Source organism: Salmo salar, chromosome ssa10 (assembly GCF_905237065.1).
Source record: "Salmo salar chromosome ssa10, Ssal_v3.1, whole genome shotgun sequence".
In the NCBI taxonomy this organism is placed as follows: Eukaryota; Metazoa; Chordata; class Actinopteri; order Salmoniformes; family Salmonidae; genus Salmo; species Salmo salar.
Window position 1 is genome coordinate 111185370 of NC_059451.1, and position 17662 is coordinate 111203031.

General features: G+C 45.9%; 1 protein-coding gene across 2 annotated transcripts; it reads left to right on the forward strand.

Annotated features, from left to right (window-relative positions):
* The first annotated feature begins 400 nt into the window (after positions 1–400).
* Positions 401–16427, forward strand: LOC106561532 (transcription initiation factor TFIID subunit 4). 2 transcript variants are annotated; one of them, XM_014125592.2, is made up of 15 exons: positions 401–959; positions 1194–1363; positions 1915–2004; positions 2292–2474; positions 2750–2872; positions 3104–3193; positions 3484–3651; positions 3934–4009; positions 4332–4443; positions 5646–5815; positions 6038–6168; positions 7992–8117; positions 11355–11411; positions 12991–13113; positions 15717–16427. In XM_014125592.2, the coding sequence occupies exons 1-15, from the start codon at positions 401–403 to the stop codon at positions 15876–15878; spliced, it is 2340 nt and encodes a 779-aa protein (XP_013981067.2). In that variant the 3' UTR covers positions 15879–16427. The 2 variants fall into 2 exon arrangements, with proteins under 2 accessions (XP_013981067.2, XP_013981068.2); XM_014125593.2 differs by having other exon boundaries at positions 2295–2474.
* Positions 16428–17662: the final 1235 nt, after the last annotated feature.

Below are 17662 nucleotides of genomic sequence, written 5' to 3' on the forward strand. Positions count from 1 at the left end.
AATCAGGCGATGTCCAATAAGATTATCAGCGCTTCTACCTCTTCCATCGCTACTGGGGGTGTTTTAAACGCTGGTACCAATCTACAAACATATGGAGCCGCATCTCAAACCATTTCCACCGCACCACCAGGATCGGTAACTTTGCCTGCTCAGTCGACTAGCTTCAACAGAGGGACTGTTTTGGGTCCTGCTGGCACATCGGTGGTGACTGTTCCCAATCCAAACATCAACAACAACAACAACAACAACTATCAGGACTGCTTCACCTGGTTCACAGAGTTTTAACGGTAACACTGGAGCTGTGAAGTTGGTCAACTCGCCAGCAGCTTCTCAAGTCGGGTCAGGCAGCAGCACTGTTGTAAGTACTGTCAGTGCGGGCAATTCCAATATCATTGTGTCCATGACTTCACAACCTCCTTCTCTGCCAAACTTTACTGGACCTCAACAATCTGCAGTGGCTACTACTCCCACTATTGCATTGCAAAGACAGCCCAGCCCCATGGCCATTGCCTCACAGAATGGAGTAATAGACCCCAAGGTTTCTGCAGTGGTCACACAGGGTGCAGGTTCCCTAGGGGCCACCACCTCTCAGGTCATGAACCACAGCAACACTCTCATGCACACTAAAATGGTGGCACCCAACCAGCCAGTCTCTGCTGGCCAATCAATAATTCTCGGAGGGTCTCCCCCTCCTGTTGTTGTTAACTCACCAATAAGCCAGGCACAGAGTGTGGCGAGTCCCACTCTCACAACTGGGGTGAAACCAACTGTTAATGGAGTTGGTCAGCCCACAGTGACCATCGTGAGGCCCCCCGGTACGCCGGTGATGGCTACCCCCGTACCGCAGCAGAGACCTGGGCTGTTAGCAAGTACCACGAGGACTGCTGCACCACAGCTGGCCGTCAGACCACCACAAAAGACCACCATTCAGTTACCCCCTGGATTTACCATACCACCCGGTAAGGAACCCTACTGATGTTGTAGAACCTTTTGAAACTAGGATCTGACACCCTGGAATGTTTTGATCCATTAGTCATTCAATTAATCATATTCATATAGTCCGTAGCCTATAGCCTAGTGTGCTATTCACTTTTGCTTAGGCCAAAACCCCGCAAAAGAGCAACAAAAAAGTAGACCATTTTTAAAATGACATATTGAGAAAGATGTGTGACCTGAGTGTCTTTCTCCCTCAGGTATGGTGCTGGTGCGTACGGACACGGGCCAGCTAGTGATGGTGACTCAGCAGGTTCTAGCCCAGGCCCAGGCTAAGACCCAACAAGGCCAGGCTGCTGTCTCCAACATCTCCCCCCAGCCTGGAATCCCCACCGCTGGGGCCAACATCAGAGTTAGCACTCCCAGCCAGGTACTGTATGGGGAAATCAGCATAAAGTTGTCTGGAGCGGGCTGGAATGGATTCTATCATATTAAACGTCTTTGTCTATCTGAATGGTGTGTGTCTGCCATGTAGTGTCCACATCCACAATCCTCTTGATTGGACCAAGGACAGTCATGCTGTTTGTTTGTGGGTTTGGCATAAGATCGATGCTGCTCAGGTCAGGAATATTCTGGGAGATGATGTTGTACATGATTGTAGAAGAGCTTGTCATGAGACCATAGATTATTGTGCCTGTGGTTAGTAGTCGGGTCTTGGTGCAGCGTCTGCTGCGGCTGTAGAGTCCCATTCGTGAGAGGCATTTACTGCCCCCTGTCTCAACTGAAGGTCTACCCGGATGTTGTAGGGGTGTCCCGCTGTTTCTTCCTCTTCACCCTATTCCCCTCTAGTGTTGCGCCAGTGTGATTTCACTTTTAGGAAGTCACAACAAGTTGACCATGTATCCCGGTACTAATATCCGTAATGACTGCTTTTTTTCATCCAATGTCCCTCTGGCCCCATGCTCCCCCTGTTCTCTGCAGGCCCCTGGTACGCCCCAGGCTGTCCGTCTGGCGTCCCCTTTCCAGGCAAGAATGGCCCAGTCCCCCTCTTCCTCTAGCCCTGCTATACAGGTGTGCACTTCATGTCTCCAATCTACGCCTTATGTCAGAGAACACACCTAATTATAGTAGCTACTTACTACATCCTCTTAGTAGATTGTACATTTATTTGTATGAAATACATTTGACATATTTTTCAGCCCTGTTTTTATTTGGATGTTATTTTCGTTGTTTCATTTATGTCATGTTGTAATAGTGGTTGTTTAGTCTCTCAACTGAGCTGTGTTGTGTTAACGGTTGTGTTGTTTCCACTACTGTATAAAGTTGTAGTCATTTATGCCTGTTGTCATTCTCTCCAGAAGGCCATAACCGTGGCACCTGCGGGTGCGTCTGTGTCAGTGAAAATGACCACCCCTCAGAAGGCCCAGTCTGTGATCACAGGGGGCCAGGCCCTGGTCAAGCCTGGTGCTGTACGGCCCACTATCACCCTGAACACTGCAGCAGCCAGTGCCTCTGGAACCCCTATTGCAACAGTCTCCCAGGTTTGTCAATTGTGTTACTTGTTTTTGTCAACAGGGGTACTTTGCTTCTGACACTTTGCTAGACCTGAACATTGCAGGGTTTACCACCTTTTTTCTTGGCTAATATCCTCCTTGGGGAAAGTGTTGTTTACTGTGAAGTGTGTTGTGATTTTAAATCCTCTTAAAAATAAAGTTTGATTTAATAAAATGTTATAATACCAGAGGTGGTGGTGACATGAGAAGCACATTTGAATGGAAAGTAATCATCCTGAATGACCCATTCTCCTCTCTTACAGGAAATGCAAGAGAATGTGAAGAAGTGCAAGAACTTCCTGTCCACCCTGATCAAGCTGGCGTCCCACAACTCCCCCTCCCCTGACACATCTAAGAACGTCAAGACCCTGGTGCAGGATCTACTGGTGAGTCAAGACTCCTATAGAGGACTACTATAGTTGGAAACTGTAATGACTAGATGACCTAGTCCTTGTATCATTAACAAATGCCTTATGAATGACTTATTCATGTTTAGAAATGAAAGTTATTTGAAAGTGTTTTTATGCTTTGTTTTGTAGTTCTATTGTCAGCAGAGTGAAAAGGTCCATGACATTTCATTTTAAAATTATTTTTAACGGTCCCCTGTCTTTGATTAGGATGCTAAAATCGAGCCTGAGGAATTCACCACGAGTCTGCAGGCTGAGCTGAAATCCTCTCCACAGCCGTACCTCATCCCCTTCCTCAAGGTTTGTTTGTAACCCTTAACCCTCAGCCCCCAGCATTCCTGCCCTTTAATTAGCTTATTGCAATTGAAATGCTTTATGCAATTGAAATGCAATTACTAAAGTACTATGGAACAAGTTATTACAATGAGGTTACTAGGGTAATTAGTGTTACTGCACAGGTATAAGATAAACTTTATGTAACACTTTACATTAACTTTCATAGCAGACCTGTTGCATAATTATACAAAATATAGACAGTCAACTGTTGACGACATTATCCATGTAACCCGGATGTGTTTCCCTCTGTACAGAAAAGCCTCCCTGCTCTGCGGCTGTCCCTTCTCAACAACCAGCAGTCTCTTCTGGCCTCCACCTCCGCTTCTGCCCTGGCCGTCCCCTCCACCTCCACCATCAGGCCCCGGCTCCCCACCACCATCAGCCCCGCCACGGGCATCGTCAGGACACCTACCACTGCCCTGGTACGACCCTCTGGGACTTAGACATTGGAGAGAAGCTCTGCAGTTTCTAATGGTTCTCTCTATGATGGGGCTAGTGTAATTGATTTAAGGCCGTTCTATGTTATGTCTCTATAATTGGCATAGAAGCACACATGCACACACACACTTGAGGCCATTCTATGTTGTCTTTTATATTCATTGTGTTGTGTTCTGTCTGTTATGTGCCGCTTCGCTCAACTACTGTGAGTTCCATTTTCTGTCTTCATGTTCTTATAGCTCCTCTCTTCCCCTTCTCTCTTCCAGGGTGTGAGAAGACCAGGGGTCCAGGGGGTCCAGACCCGCATGCCCATGGTCATCACTCAGACCATACGACCGCAAGGTACTAGTACTGCATAGCATCCTCTGTCTTCCCTTATGCAGACATATCTTGTCCATACAAGCTCAATATGACATCCCAGTGCTCTCCATCTATGTTTTTGTTATTGGTGAATGGCACTCGTTTTCCCCACATGATTCAACTACTCAAGGCCTGCATTGTTACTAGGGCTCTCAGGTGTGATGGTGTTGGGCTCTAACACAATGTACCAGCAGGGGATGCCCCAGGACCTGAGTTTACCCCTGGTTAAGAGCACTGCACAGAGGCCTATTTACTCACCATGCTATTGAACAGCTTGTAATGATATGTCTTGTTAATTTGTCAGGCGTAGTTACAAGAGGACCCGCTATTATCCCGGGCAGAAGTCCTGTGGGCATTGGTGCCCAGGCCTCTGCCAATCAGAAGAAGCTGAATGAGCCTGGAGGTGGGACGTTCAGGTACGTAATAGGGTAGCAGGTAGCCTAGCGATTAAGAGCCAGTAACCGAAAGGTCCCTGGTTCGAATCCCTGAGCAGACTGTTTACCTAGTCTGTCGATGTGCCCTTGATCAAGGCACTTAACCCTATGTGCTCCTGTAACTTGTTCTGGATAGGAGCGTCTGCTAAATGACTAACATGTCAATGTAATAGCCTGGTTGGCAGAGGAAAACTATAGGCTCACTGTGGGTATCTGACACCATGTAAACCTATTCAAGGCTCTTGGCATTGTTGGGCTAACGGCGTTTACTCACACAGTTTTGAGCTATAGTTCAATTCAGAGTTCAATTATTTGTTGCATTGTATTTTTTTCATTTGATCAGGTTGGTTTTACATCGTCAAATGTCAAACAAACAAAAATCTATATGATTTTCATGAAGCATCACTTGTGTGTCCCAATGTTCATATTTCTTTCGCTTTGGACTTCCAACAACATGCGTGAGGAAACAGCGCAATAGCTGCTGTAACTGCAATGGGAATAGACTATATTCAGTTGACTATATCCCTGGTATAGACCCCATCTCCCCTAATCTGCACCGGAAGCGATTATAAATGCGCTGCTACTCACAGAATGTTTCAGAGATATCAAGTTATGATGCTGCATGTATTTATCAAATGTTCTCAGTCAAACAACCAATAATAATGCACGACTGGTTATTTTCCTGTGTTTGGTCCAGACTGTTCTCAACTGCAGCGTACCGCACCACAGTATGAATTGAATCGGATTGAGAGCATCCTTTTTTAGAGAACCACAGTGTGTTGTTGAACGCTCCCAATGAACCAAACTAAGGGGGTTAACACACCAGAGTTAGACATCCACTCCAAACTAATTCGGGGGGTGAAAGCCCCCTAAGATACTTTAAAACCTTTCCATCATGATGTATGTAAACCGATCAACCACAGGATGGCAGTATTTCACAAAGTTTGGCCCAACGGTAGAGTAGAAACATACTAAAGCTAGTCCCGTCCCTGATCAGTGTAAATAACTTCATATCCTCTGAGAAATTGACTTGAAATCTACATGGTGTAATTGACTAGGCAACCATCAACCCATATTCATGTTATTTAGCTTTCTTTAATGAACCAACATATTATCAACGTTATCTGGCCAATTCTATGATCTTCTGGGGCACACCCTGATCTGTGTGTACTGTATGTCTTTAGAGATGACGATGACATCAATGACGTGGCGTCCATGGCGGGGGTAAACCTGAACGAGGAAAACGCCCGCATCATGGCCACCAACTCTGAGCTGGTGGGCACCAAGATCCGCTCCTGTAAGGACGAGGCCTTCCTCCCACCAGGTCTGCTACACAGACGCATCATGGAGGCTGGTAGGTCATACCAGATGAGAGGCACTTGTTCACCTTCATGGATTTGAAAGGAAATGACTGGTGTAAGACACAAGCTGCTGAAAGTAGTGGAGCTCGGCCCTGATGTCTGTTGATCATCAATAAATGACTGGCCACACCTTGCCATTCCACCCCAGATAATGGCACTGATTGGCTGTCCCAATATAGTGTGCCTTTAACCCCAGCTGCTGTCTTTTCTCTCAGCCAAGAGGTTTGGGGTGACCGAGGTCCCAGCTGAGACAGTGAACTACATCTCCCATGCTACCCAGGCCAGGCTGAGATCCATGCTGGAGAAAGTGTCCACTATTGCCCAGCACCGCACCGACGGGGGCAAGGTAAGAGCAGGGAGAGTAGGGGTTGTCATGAACAGAAGTACATAAAGCGTACATGAATAACACGCATAACGTATGAACAACAACATGAGCAGTACACAAACTACATAAGCACCATTGTTCCTGTCTCTTCTGTCTTTCACTCTCCCCTCTCTTTCACTCTCCCTCTCTCCCCTCTCTCACTCTCTTTCACTCTCCCTCTCTTTCACTCTCCCTCTCTCCTCTCTTTCACTCTCCCTCTCTCCTCTCTTTCACTCTCCCTCTCTTTCACTCTCCCTCTCTCCTCTCTTTCACTCTCCCTCTCTCCTCTCTTTCACTCTCCCTCTCTTTCACTCTCCCTCTCTTTCACTCTCCCTCTCTTTCACTCTCCCTCTCTTTCACTCTCCCTCTCTTTCACTCTCCCTCTCTTTCACTCTCCCTCTCTTTCACTCTCCCTCTCTTTCACTCTCCCTCTCTTTCACTCTCCCTCTCCCTCTCTCACTCTCCCTCTCTCCTCTCTTTCACTCTCCCTCTCTTTCACTCTCCCTCTCTTTCACTCTCCCTCTCTCCCCTCTCTTTCACTCTCCCCTCTCTTTCACTCTCCCCTCTCTTTCACTCTCCCTCTCTCCCCTCTCTTTCACTCTCCCTCTCTTTCACTCTCCCTCTCTCCCCTCTCTTTCACTCTCCCTCTCTCCCCTCTCTTTCACTCTCCCTCTCTTTCACTCTCCCTCTCTCCCCTCTCTTTCACTCTCCCTCTCTTTCACTCTCCCTCTCTCCCCTCTCTTTCACTCTCCCTCTCTCCCCTCTCTTTCACTCTCCCTCTCTTTCACTCTCCCTCTCTTTCACTCTCCCTCTCTCCCCTCTCTTTCACTCTCCCTCTCTTTCACTCTCCCTCTCTCCCCTCTCTTTCACTCTCCCTCTCTTTCACTCTCCCTCTCTCCCCTCTCTTTCACTCTCCCTCTCTCCCCTCTCTTTCACTCTCCCTCTCTTTCACTCTCCCTCTCTCCCCTCTCTTTCACTCTCCCTCTCTTTCACTCTCCCTCTCTCCCCTCTCTTTCACTCTCCCTCTCTCCCCTCTCTTTCACTCTCCCTCTCTTTCACTCTCCCTCTCTTTCACTCCCTCTCTCCCCTCTCTTTCACTCTCCCTCTCTTTCACTCTCCCTCTCTCCCCTCTCTTTCACTCTCCCTCTCTTTCACTCTCCCTCTCTCCCCTCTCTTTCACTCTCCCTCTCTCCCCTCTCTTTCACTCTCCCTCTCTTTCACTCTCTTTCACTCTTCCTCCCCCCTCTCGCTTTCTCCCCTCTCGCTTTCTCTCCCTCTCTCCCCTCTCGCTTTCTCTCCCTTCTCGCTTTCTCTCCCTCTCTCCCCTCTCACTTTCTCTCCCTCTCTCCCCTCTCGCTTTCTCTCCCCTCTCGCTTTCTCTCCCTCTCTCCCCCTCTCGCTTTCTCTCGCTTTCTCTCCCTTCTCGCTTTCTCTCCCTCTCTCCCCTCTCGCTTTCTCTCCCTCTTCCCTCTCACTTCCTCTCCCTCTCTCCCCTCTCTCCCCTCTCGCTTTCCTCTCCTCTCGCTTTCTCTCCCTCTCTCCCCCTCTCGCTTCTCTCGCTTTCTCTCCCCTCTCGCTTTCTCTCCCTCTCTCCCCTCTCGCTTTCTCTCCCCTCTCGCTTTCTCTCCCTCTCTCCCCTCTCGCTTTCTCTCACTTTCTCTCCCTTCTCGCTTTCTGTCCCTCTCTACCCTCTCGCTTTCTGTCCCTCTCTCCCCTCTCGCTTTCTCTCCCCTCTCGCTTTCTCTCCCTCTCTCCCCTCTCGCTTTCACTCTCCCCTCTCTCCTGTCCCTTCCTTCTCTCTGCAGGATGAGGAATGGTATGAGCCGTCGACAGACGTCAGGGCCCAGCTCCGCTTTTTTGAGCAGCTGGAAAGGATGGAGAAACAGAGGAAGGACGAACAGGAGAGAGAGGTCCTACTCAAGGCTGCCAAGGTACCTACAGAACAGAGTAGAGTTCAGTAGAGACAGACCACCACCTGACTACATGCACACTGGCTCTAGGTCATTACCACTTTACTGCATTACCCCAAATTACAAGTTGAACTCGAAGTGCCCGTTAATAGCTGCACTATTTTGAGTTGAGCAACAAAAGTGTGTGTGTGTGTGTACACTTGATCTTGTGTGTGCGTGCATTTGTGTGTGTCCACCCGATGGGAAGGATGTGACACCTGAAAGAGGTAATTAGTGGAGTTTGAACAGAGCCCACCTTCACTGGGGCGTACACACACTCACACTCAAATCTGAAGATTATATGCACAGTATGTTTGTTAGCACTATTTTTCCTAAGAGTAATTAGCTATCTAGAACCTTAAAGGCTGTCCCCATAGGAGAACCTTTTGAAGAACCCTTTTGGGTTCCAGGTAGAACCCTTTCTACAGGATTCTACATGGAACACAAAAGGATACTGACTGGAACCAAAAAGGATTCTGCTATGGGAACAGCCGAAGAACCCTTTTTTCTAAGAGTGTAGCCAGCCAGTTTTAGTGGAATGATTCCAATAATTTTTCAATTTAACTGCCAATAGGCCAACGTTCCATACAACATCCACAGCCATACACTGGCTGAAATCTGTTGATGATGGGACTTAGACAAGTTGTAAATGCAACAAGTACTGATAATAACACTCGCAGCTTCCCAAGAAAACCAAAAAATGTAGACATTGATGGACTGTTTACATATATTTTAGAGGATATTTATATAGAAAATTGGTATAAAACCTGCATGAACTGTATATGTTGACAATGTTTTATGTTGTAAATAATTCTATTACACTTTCTGATATATCACATGCCTTACTTTTATTTTCCTCCATAAGTAAAAGCAGGAAATACATTACCTACGCCTCTGCTGCCGATCATTCCAATTAGGCTGGTTTGGATGTCTCCCTGACCAAAATGGCTGATATTATGATTCTGGAACTTTGAGGGTTTATGACATTTAGTAATTGAATAGGATCACTATGGTTATGTTATAGTTACTATTATGAGTTGTTGTTCATTCAGGCTGGATGTATCTTGTGGTTGAAGGGATAGTTCACCCAAATTACAATATTACATATTGGTTTCCTTACACTGTAATCAGTCTATGCACACGGTATGACAGCAATGCTTTGGTTTAGTTTCCACAGGGAAACTAAACTTGATTTATTTTCCCTGGAACTGTTTCCACATGATAACATTTTTGCATTTGTGGCACAAATCCCATGGGACCAATATTATGAGCAATTTTCAAGCATGTCCAAATCATTCCGAAGTATCTAAAATCAATTGTGAAGCTCAACAAAGTCACTTATAGATGATTTTGGACATGACGCGCAATAAATTATATTGGTCCCATGACTTGAATGGGATTTGTGACACGTGCTAAAATGTTAGCATGTGGAAACGGTGCCCTGGAAACTAAACCAAAGCATGAATTTGTCTCATGCCTTATCCATAGACTGCTTACAGTGTGAGGAAACGAATGTGTCATTTTGTGATTTGAATGTACTATGCCTTTTAAACACATTACATTCGGAAAGTATTCAGACCTCTTCACTTTTTTTCACATTTTATTATGTTACAGCCATATTCTAAAATGTATAAAAAAATATATAGATATATTTAATCCTCATAAATGTACAGACAGCACCCCATAATGACAAAGCGAAAACAGGTTTTTAGACATTTTTGCAAGTGTATTAAAAATAAAAACCAGAAAATACCTTATTTACATACGTTTACAGACCCTTTGCTATGAGATTTGAAATTGAGCTCAGGTGCATCCTGTTTCCATTGATCATCCTTAACATGTTTCTACAGCTTGATTGGAGTCCACCTGTGGTAAATTCAATTGATTGGATATGATTTGGAAGAGCACACATCTGTCTATATACGGAAAAACCAGGCCATCGGGTAGAAGGAATTGTCCGTAGAGCTCCGGAATAGGATTGTCTCGAGGCACAAAACATTTCTGCAGTATTGAAGGTCTCCAAGAACAGTGGCCTCCATAATTCTTAAATGGAAGAAGTTTGGAACCACCAAGACTCTTCCTAGAGCTGGCTGCCCGGCCAACTGGAGCAATCGGAGGAGAAGGGATAGGATCAGGGAGGTGACCAAGAACCCGATGGTCACTCTGACAGAGCTCCAGAGTTCCTCTGTGGAGATGGGAGAACCTTTCAGAAGGACAACCATCTCTGCAGCACTCCACCAATCAGGCCTTTATGGTAGAGTGGCCAGACGGAAGCCACTCCTCAGTAGAAGGCACATGACAGCCTGCAGTAAAAGGCACCTAAAGACCCTCAGACTATGAGAAACAAGATTCTCTGATCTGACAAAACCAAGATTAAACTCTTTGGCCTGAATGCCAAGCGTCAAGTCTGGAGGAAACCTGGCACCATCCATGGTGGCAGCATCATGCCGTGGGGATGTTTTTCAGTGGCAGGGAATGGGAGACTAGTCAGGATCGAGGGAAAGATGAGCAGAGCAAAATACAGAGAGATCCTTGATGAAAACCTGCTCCAGAGCACTCAGGACTTCAAACTGAAACAAAGGTTCACCTGCCAACAGGACAACGACCCTAAGCACACAGCCAAGATAACGCAGGAGTGGCTTTCAGACATGTCTCTGAATGTCCTTGAGTGGCCAAGCCAGATCACGAACTTGAACCCGATCGAACTTCTCTGGAGAGACCTGAAAATAGCTGTGCAGCAACGCTCCCTATCCAACCTGACAGAGCTTGAGAGAATCTGCAGAGAAGAATGGGAGAAACTCCCCAAATACAGGAGTGCCAAGCTTGTAGTGTCATACCCAAGAAGACTCAAGGCTGTAATCGCTGCCAAAGGTGCTTCAACAAAGTACTGAGTAAAGGGTCTGAATACTTATGTCAATATCAATGTTTCATTTTTAATACATTTGCAATTGTTGTTATTTTTTTTGCTTTGTCATTATGGGGTTGTGTATGTGTGTAGATTTGAGGGAAAAAATAATTGTATCAATTTTAGAATAAGGCTGTAACATAAAATGTGGAAAAAGTCAAGGGTCTGAATACTTTCCGAAATGCACTGTAAATGCTATAATAAGCACTGGTTTCTGACTATAACATTGTCTTAAGCTATCGCCCCGATATCTCTCTCGTAACAGAGCATGTACCTTTTTGTCTCTCTAACCTGTCTCTCTCTCTACTCTATAGAGTCGCGCCAGACAGGAGGACCCAGAACAAGCTCGGTTGAAGGCGAAAGCTAAGGAGGTAATTGCTTCATTTTTTTTTAAAGCAATTGACATATTATTAATGTCCATGTACAATATAAAAAAACGATGTAGTCCATTGTCAGCTACAGACTGGTATGTAAGAACTTCCTACCAAAATACACAAATTCTCCATATAGTCCATATAGTTCTGCTACCTTCCCAACCATGCCACTATTTGAAGCTAGCTCTCCCCGTATTATAGCTCTGCCTTGGGCTACACTGTCTGTCTGGACAGTGCCTCGCCACTACCAGCCAGAGTGGGTACTGAGGTCAGAGAGCATTATCCATAAAGATCTGGACAGGGGAGCCCAGGTCAGGACATGTTCAATCATTCTGAACATTATAGTGCATTGTAAAAGTTGCCTAATCAGTATTTGTTTTGCTGAATCATTTGTGTTTGTGCTGGGCTGGAACAAAGATGCACAAGCCCAGTCGCTCCCCAGGAGGAGGGTTGGCCACCACTGGTTTAACGCCTAGTGGGCCAAAAACCAAAACACCTCTGGTTTTTATTATCTCTTTCTAATTGGGGATTAATTCAGACCTTGGACATCAGGTGAATGGACTCCCTGTCCAATCAATCGTATTGACTGTACACTTGTTTATTCCACTTGTAACTCTGTGTTGTTGTTTGTGTCGCACTGCTTTGCTTTATCTTGGCAAGGTCACAGTTATAAATGACAACTTGTTCTCAACTAGCTTACCTGGTTAAATAAAGGTGAAATAAAACAAATCTGTGACATGAATAAATCAATACTACTAACAGGTAGAAAGAACCATCAGTCCTTGGGCCCTCCAGGCCTCTGGCCTGTGTGATAGACTAGTTTCAGAAAGTGTGATGAAGTGCCTTTACCACTTCATCAAGCAGGCAGGCAGACAGACAGACAGACAGACAGGCAGGCAGACAGACAGGCAGGCAAGGACCTGACCTGAAGCAACCTTGGCTAGACCTACAGAGCCCCACTCTCTGCCTTGTGACCTCATAATGCCTGAAGATACAATGTTCCTTTCACACACACGCTAGCCTGCTTCAGGCTGTTGGCCTCTGCTTCATCTTGACCTCCAGGGTCAGGTCACAGGTCACTGTACTTCGTCACCAGGGTGTGTGTGTGCGTACCATGTGCAGCACCTCTTTCAATTAGCATTACAGTGTCTTAATGAGGATGTCAACGTTGCCTTGAATTATGTCTCCTATTGGTTAGTCTCCTAATGGTTAGTCTCCTATTGGTTAGTCTCCTATTGGTTAGTCTCCTCAACACTTCTTTCCCCCTCTTCTCTTCTCCCCCCAGTCTCCTCCTTTGGAGCGGGCTGCTGTTTTACCCTAGCAGTTTGTAGGACTGCTGCAGAAGTATTTGTATTCATGGCAGATAATAATAGTCTGATAATATGCAGCTCTATATGTAGGCCTATTAGATTGTTGAACTGTAGGTCTTTTCAGGGCTCATTATACGGCACCTTCTTGGCGCTGTAACTTTCTCCATTCCAGCTTTTATGCTACCAATGATAGATCCTGTTCAGGGTGTAAATCAGACAGGAAACTATACATGTCTGTGGCTCTCTCTCTCCCTTTCCCCTTTCAGATGCAGCAGGCAGAGCAGGCCCAGATCCGACAGCGTGAAGCCAACCTCACTGCCCTGGCTGCCATCGGGCCCCGTAAGAAACGCAAGATGGACTCGCCAGGGGGCTCCACATCGGGCACAGAGGTAAGGGTGCTAAAATGTGGCAGTAAGAATAGAAACACACAAATAGGATATTCAAAGTTGACAGATATCCTCATTCCCCAATGACTTTCACCACCTGACTTTCCATCACATTTTAAGAAAACATAATCGTTTTTTAAGTGGGGATAGCTTTGTCCACTCTACTCTGTCATCAGTACACCCCCCCCCTCCCTCTCTATCCAGCAGTGTGAATGTGACCAGAGTTGAGTGAAGGGGGTCAGCGTGGGCCTCTAGGCTTGTTGTGGGTGTCTGCACCGCTCTACCCCCTCCAAGCCCCCCCTCCTCTCACCCCCTCAGGGGAGCCATAGATTTCAGCTCTGCAGAAATAAGCCTGAGGGGGGAACACAGCCCGGGGCGGCTGCAGTATGGGTGCCTCAGTCACACCACCTTCCACCCCCACCCACATCCAGCCCAGAGGTATCCCCACAGCGATCCCAGACAAAGGGGGCTCTGTGCGGGGTGAGAGCCACGGATTAGGAGAGGGAGGGAATGCAAGCGAGGGAACATTGTAGGGAAGGGGAGGGTGTAATCATGAACTTTGACAGATGCCTCAGCGTGAAAGGGATGGGGAATTGCTAAGCCAAATGTACATCTAGCAAGCTAGTCAGTCAACCAGTTGATAGGTTAGCCAGTCGGTGAGCTAGTCAGGAAGTTGGCTAGTCTTTCAAATCGGTGAGCTGCATTTGTTGCTAGCTAGTTTGTAATATGGGTATGTTGGACTACAGTCAGTCAGTCAGTTAGTTAATAGTTAGGAAGTCAACAAGGTAGTCCCTTATGGGCTGTTTATTTTTCTACTGTAGCTAATGAGTTAGAAATGCCGTTCCTCATACATACCCAAATGGCCTGTAGGGCTCGTGCCAGGCTGATGTGTCTATATCTCAACCCTGATCACGCCTGCAGATGGGAGCTAAGGGGCCTGCTGGGGCTGCATGGGGCTCCAACCTCAGGGCAGAGTAGTTACAAAGAAGGCAGTTCAGCGACGAGAAGACAACAAGATGAACAATTATTTGCCATGTTTTCCAAAAAACCCTGATGAAAGCTAAGAGCCAAAACGCGTTGGTTTTATCAATAGTTTATCAACTTCCACTGCCCTCCAAGACTTGCTGAATTTCCTATTCACTTCAATGTGCTCCAACTTCCCGTGTGAAAGGGAGTTCCCTGATCAGACCGGTCACAGTTATATCACAAGAGGATCTTTGACCGATTTTAGTCAGAAGAGCAGTGATCTCGTGCTATCCATCATGCTTGATTGCAGTGGGTGATTGTAGCGTCTCGTTGGAGACTCCACTGGGTGTGTAACGTTGGGGGCGTTCGTTGTGCCAGTATGGAGTACACACCCTTGGGCATAGGGTGTGTGCGTGTTTTGTGTGCAGGAGGTAACCACGCCTGCAGGCTGTTAAGCTGTATAATGCTCTGATTGTGTTCCTGTATGGACCTGGAGCCTCATTCCTATCCTCTAGTGTCAGCTCTCCCCTCAGGCTCTCAGCACAGAGAAGTAGAATATACACTCAATTTATATAATAGGAACCACCATTGGCTCACAAAACAACCATTACATACAGTGCCTTCAGAAAGTATTCATAGCCCTTGATTTATTCTACATTTTGTTGTGCTACAGCCTGAATTGTAAATGGATGAAATAGATTTTACACACAATACCCCATAATGATAAAGTAAAAATGTTTTTAGAAATTTTTGCGAATGCATTGAAAATTAATTACAAAAAGTATCTAATTTACATAAGTATTCCCTGAGTCAATACTTTGTAGAAGCACCTTTGGCACCGATTACAGCTGAGTGTCTTTGGGTAAGTCTCTAAGAGCTTTGCACACCTGGATTATACAGTATTTGCCCATTTATTCTTTAAAAAAAGGGTTGCAATTCCATTGAATTAGGAATAGTTTAATAGTTTAATATGCCACAAAACCTAGAATTGCCTTATGTGTATCCCACAAAAAAGATTCACTGTTATAAGCTAACTTTTTTGATGTATTTAAGGAAAATTCCCAAAATTCCCAGCCTTAACTTCCCATGGAAAATTTCCTGGAAAGTTTCTGACCCTTTGCAACCCTAATTCCAAATAATCCTAACCCTTTATTTCGTCATACACCTCCACAGGGTTATTGGGTTAGACACTGAGTTCACTAAGACATATACAATTTCCTCACCCATTCAAACAAGCTTTAGGACATTTCAGGAGTATTCAAAACAATGCATCAATTCAAGCCACACTGTTTGACACTGGCTGTTTTAAAGTGTTGTATTTAGGTGGTGTAGAATCTTGCGAAAGCTTTTTCGGCGATTTGGAGCCATAGGCTAAGGGTGTGACCGTTTCCCTCAGGCTGTGTCCACACCTTGTATGAAACTGTGGTGATGCACACACAAGCCTGGGCCGTGAGAGCTGAATTTAAATTTCTCTAGCTAGTAAAACTGCATCGCTTGTTCCCTGCCTGCCTTCATTACTATTACTTAGGCCTACTTGTTTTGATACACATTGCCAACACCGATATTTTAAGTCAATTAAAACAACCCTAAATCACTTACTAGTAGATGTAACTTTTTTAATGTCGTCCCTTTGTCCTCAGGTTGCTTCGGGTTCAGGGGATGGCTCTTCCACAGCTGCCTCCTCCCGCCAACAGCTCCGTCAGCGGATCACGCGAGTCAACCTCAGGGACTTTATCTTCTGCCTGGAGCAGGAGAGGGCCACATCCAGGTCCTTATTGCTTTATAAGGCTCTCCTGAAGTAGTGAAGTCCTCAGTTAATTACACATTCTTACTGTTCTACACAGCTCTCCTGAAGTAGTGGGGGTACCACAAGGTTCAGTACTCATTACAAATCCTTCTTCACAGCTCTCCTAAAGTATGACGTCCTACAGAGTTTAGTACTCAGCCGGCCCGTTACAAATCCATAAGGGTTCTCTAGTCGACCCAATACAAATCTCTACTGTTCTACACAACTCTCCTGAAGTAGGGCGTCCACAAGGGTTCTGTACTCGACCTGATGCAAATCCTTACTACTCGATAAGGCTCTCCTAACGTAGGGGTAACACAGGGCTCTGTACTATGCCCATAACACATTTGCGATTAGTAAAGTTTCCCCTTTGCCCCCCATCTCTACACATGCCTTCATTCCCATACCACATTATCATAAAGCCCCCCCATCTCTACACACACCTTCATGTACAGTGAGGGGAAAAAAGTATTTGATCCCCTGCTGATTTTGTACGTTTGCCCACTGACAAAGAAATGATCAGTCTATAATTTTAATGGTAGGTTTATTTGAACAGTGAGAGACAGAATAACAACAAAAACATCCAGAAAAACACATGTAAAAAATGTTATTAAATTATTTGCATTTTAATGAGTGAAATAAGTATTTGACCCCTCTGCAAAACATGAGTTAGTACTTGGTGGCAAAACCCTTGTTGGCAATCAGAGGTCAGACGTTTCTTGTAGTTGGCCACCAGGTTTGCACACATCTCAGGAGGGATTTTGTCCCACTCCTCTTTGCAGATCTTCTCCAAGTCATTAAGGTTTCGAGGCTGACGTTTGGCAACTCGAACCTTCAGCTCCCGCCACAGATTTTCTATGGGATTAAGGTCTGGAGACTGGCTAGGCCACTCCCTGACCTTAATGTGGTCTTCTTGAGCCACTCCTTTGTTGTCTTGGCCGTTTTGGGTCATTGTCATGCTGGAATATCCATCCACGACCCATTTTCAATGCCCTGACTGAGGGAAGGAGGATCTCACCCAAGATTTGACGGTACATGGCCCCGTCCATCGTCCCTTTGATGCGGTGAAGTTGTCCTGTCCCCTTAGCAGAAAAACACCCCCAAAGCATGTTTCCACCTCCATGTTTGACGGTGGGGATGGTGTTCTTGGGGTCATAGGCAGCATTCCTCCTCCAAACACGGCGAGTTCAGTTGATGCCAAAGAGCTCCATTTTGGTCTCATCTGATCACAACACTTTCACACAGTTGTCCTCTGAATCATTCAGATGTTCATTGGCAAACTTCAGACGGGCATCTATATGTGCTTTCTTGAGCAGGGGGACCTTGCGGGCGCTGCAGGATTTCAGTCCTTCACGGCGTAGTGTGTTACCAATTGTTTTCTTGGTGACTATGGTCCCAGCTGCCTTGAGATCATTGACAAGATCCTCCTGTGTAGTTCTGGGCTAATTCCTCACCGTTCTCATGATCATTGCAACTCCACGAGGTGAGATCTTGCATGGAGCCCCAGGCTGAGGGAGATTGACAGTTCTTTTGTGTTTCTTCCATTTGCGAATAATCGCACCAACTGTTGTCACCTTCTCACCAAGCTGCTTGGCGATGGTCTTGTAGCCCATTCCAGCCTTGTGTAGGTTTACAATCTTGTCCCTGACATCCTTGGAGAGCTCTTTGGTCTTGGCCATGGTGAAGAGTTTGATATCTGATTGATTGATTGCTTCTGTGGACAGGTGTCTTTTATACAGGTAACAAGCTGAGATTAGGAGCACTCCCTTTAAGAGTGTGCTCCTAATCTCAGCTCGTTAC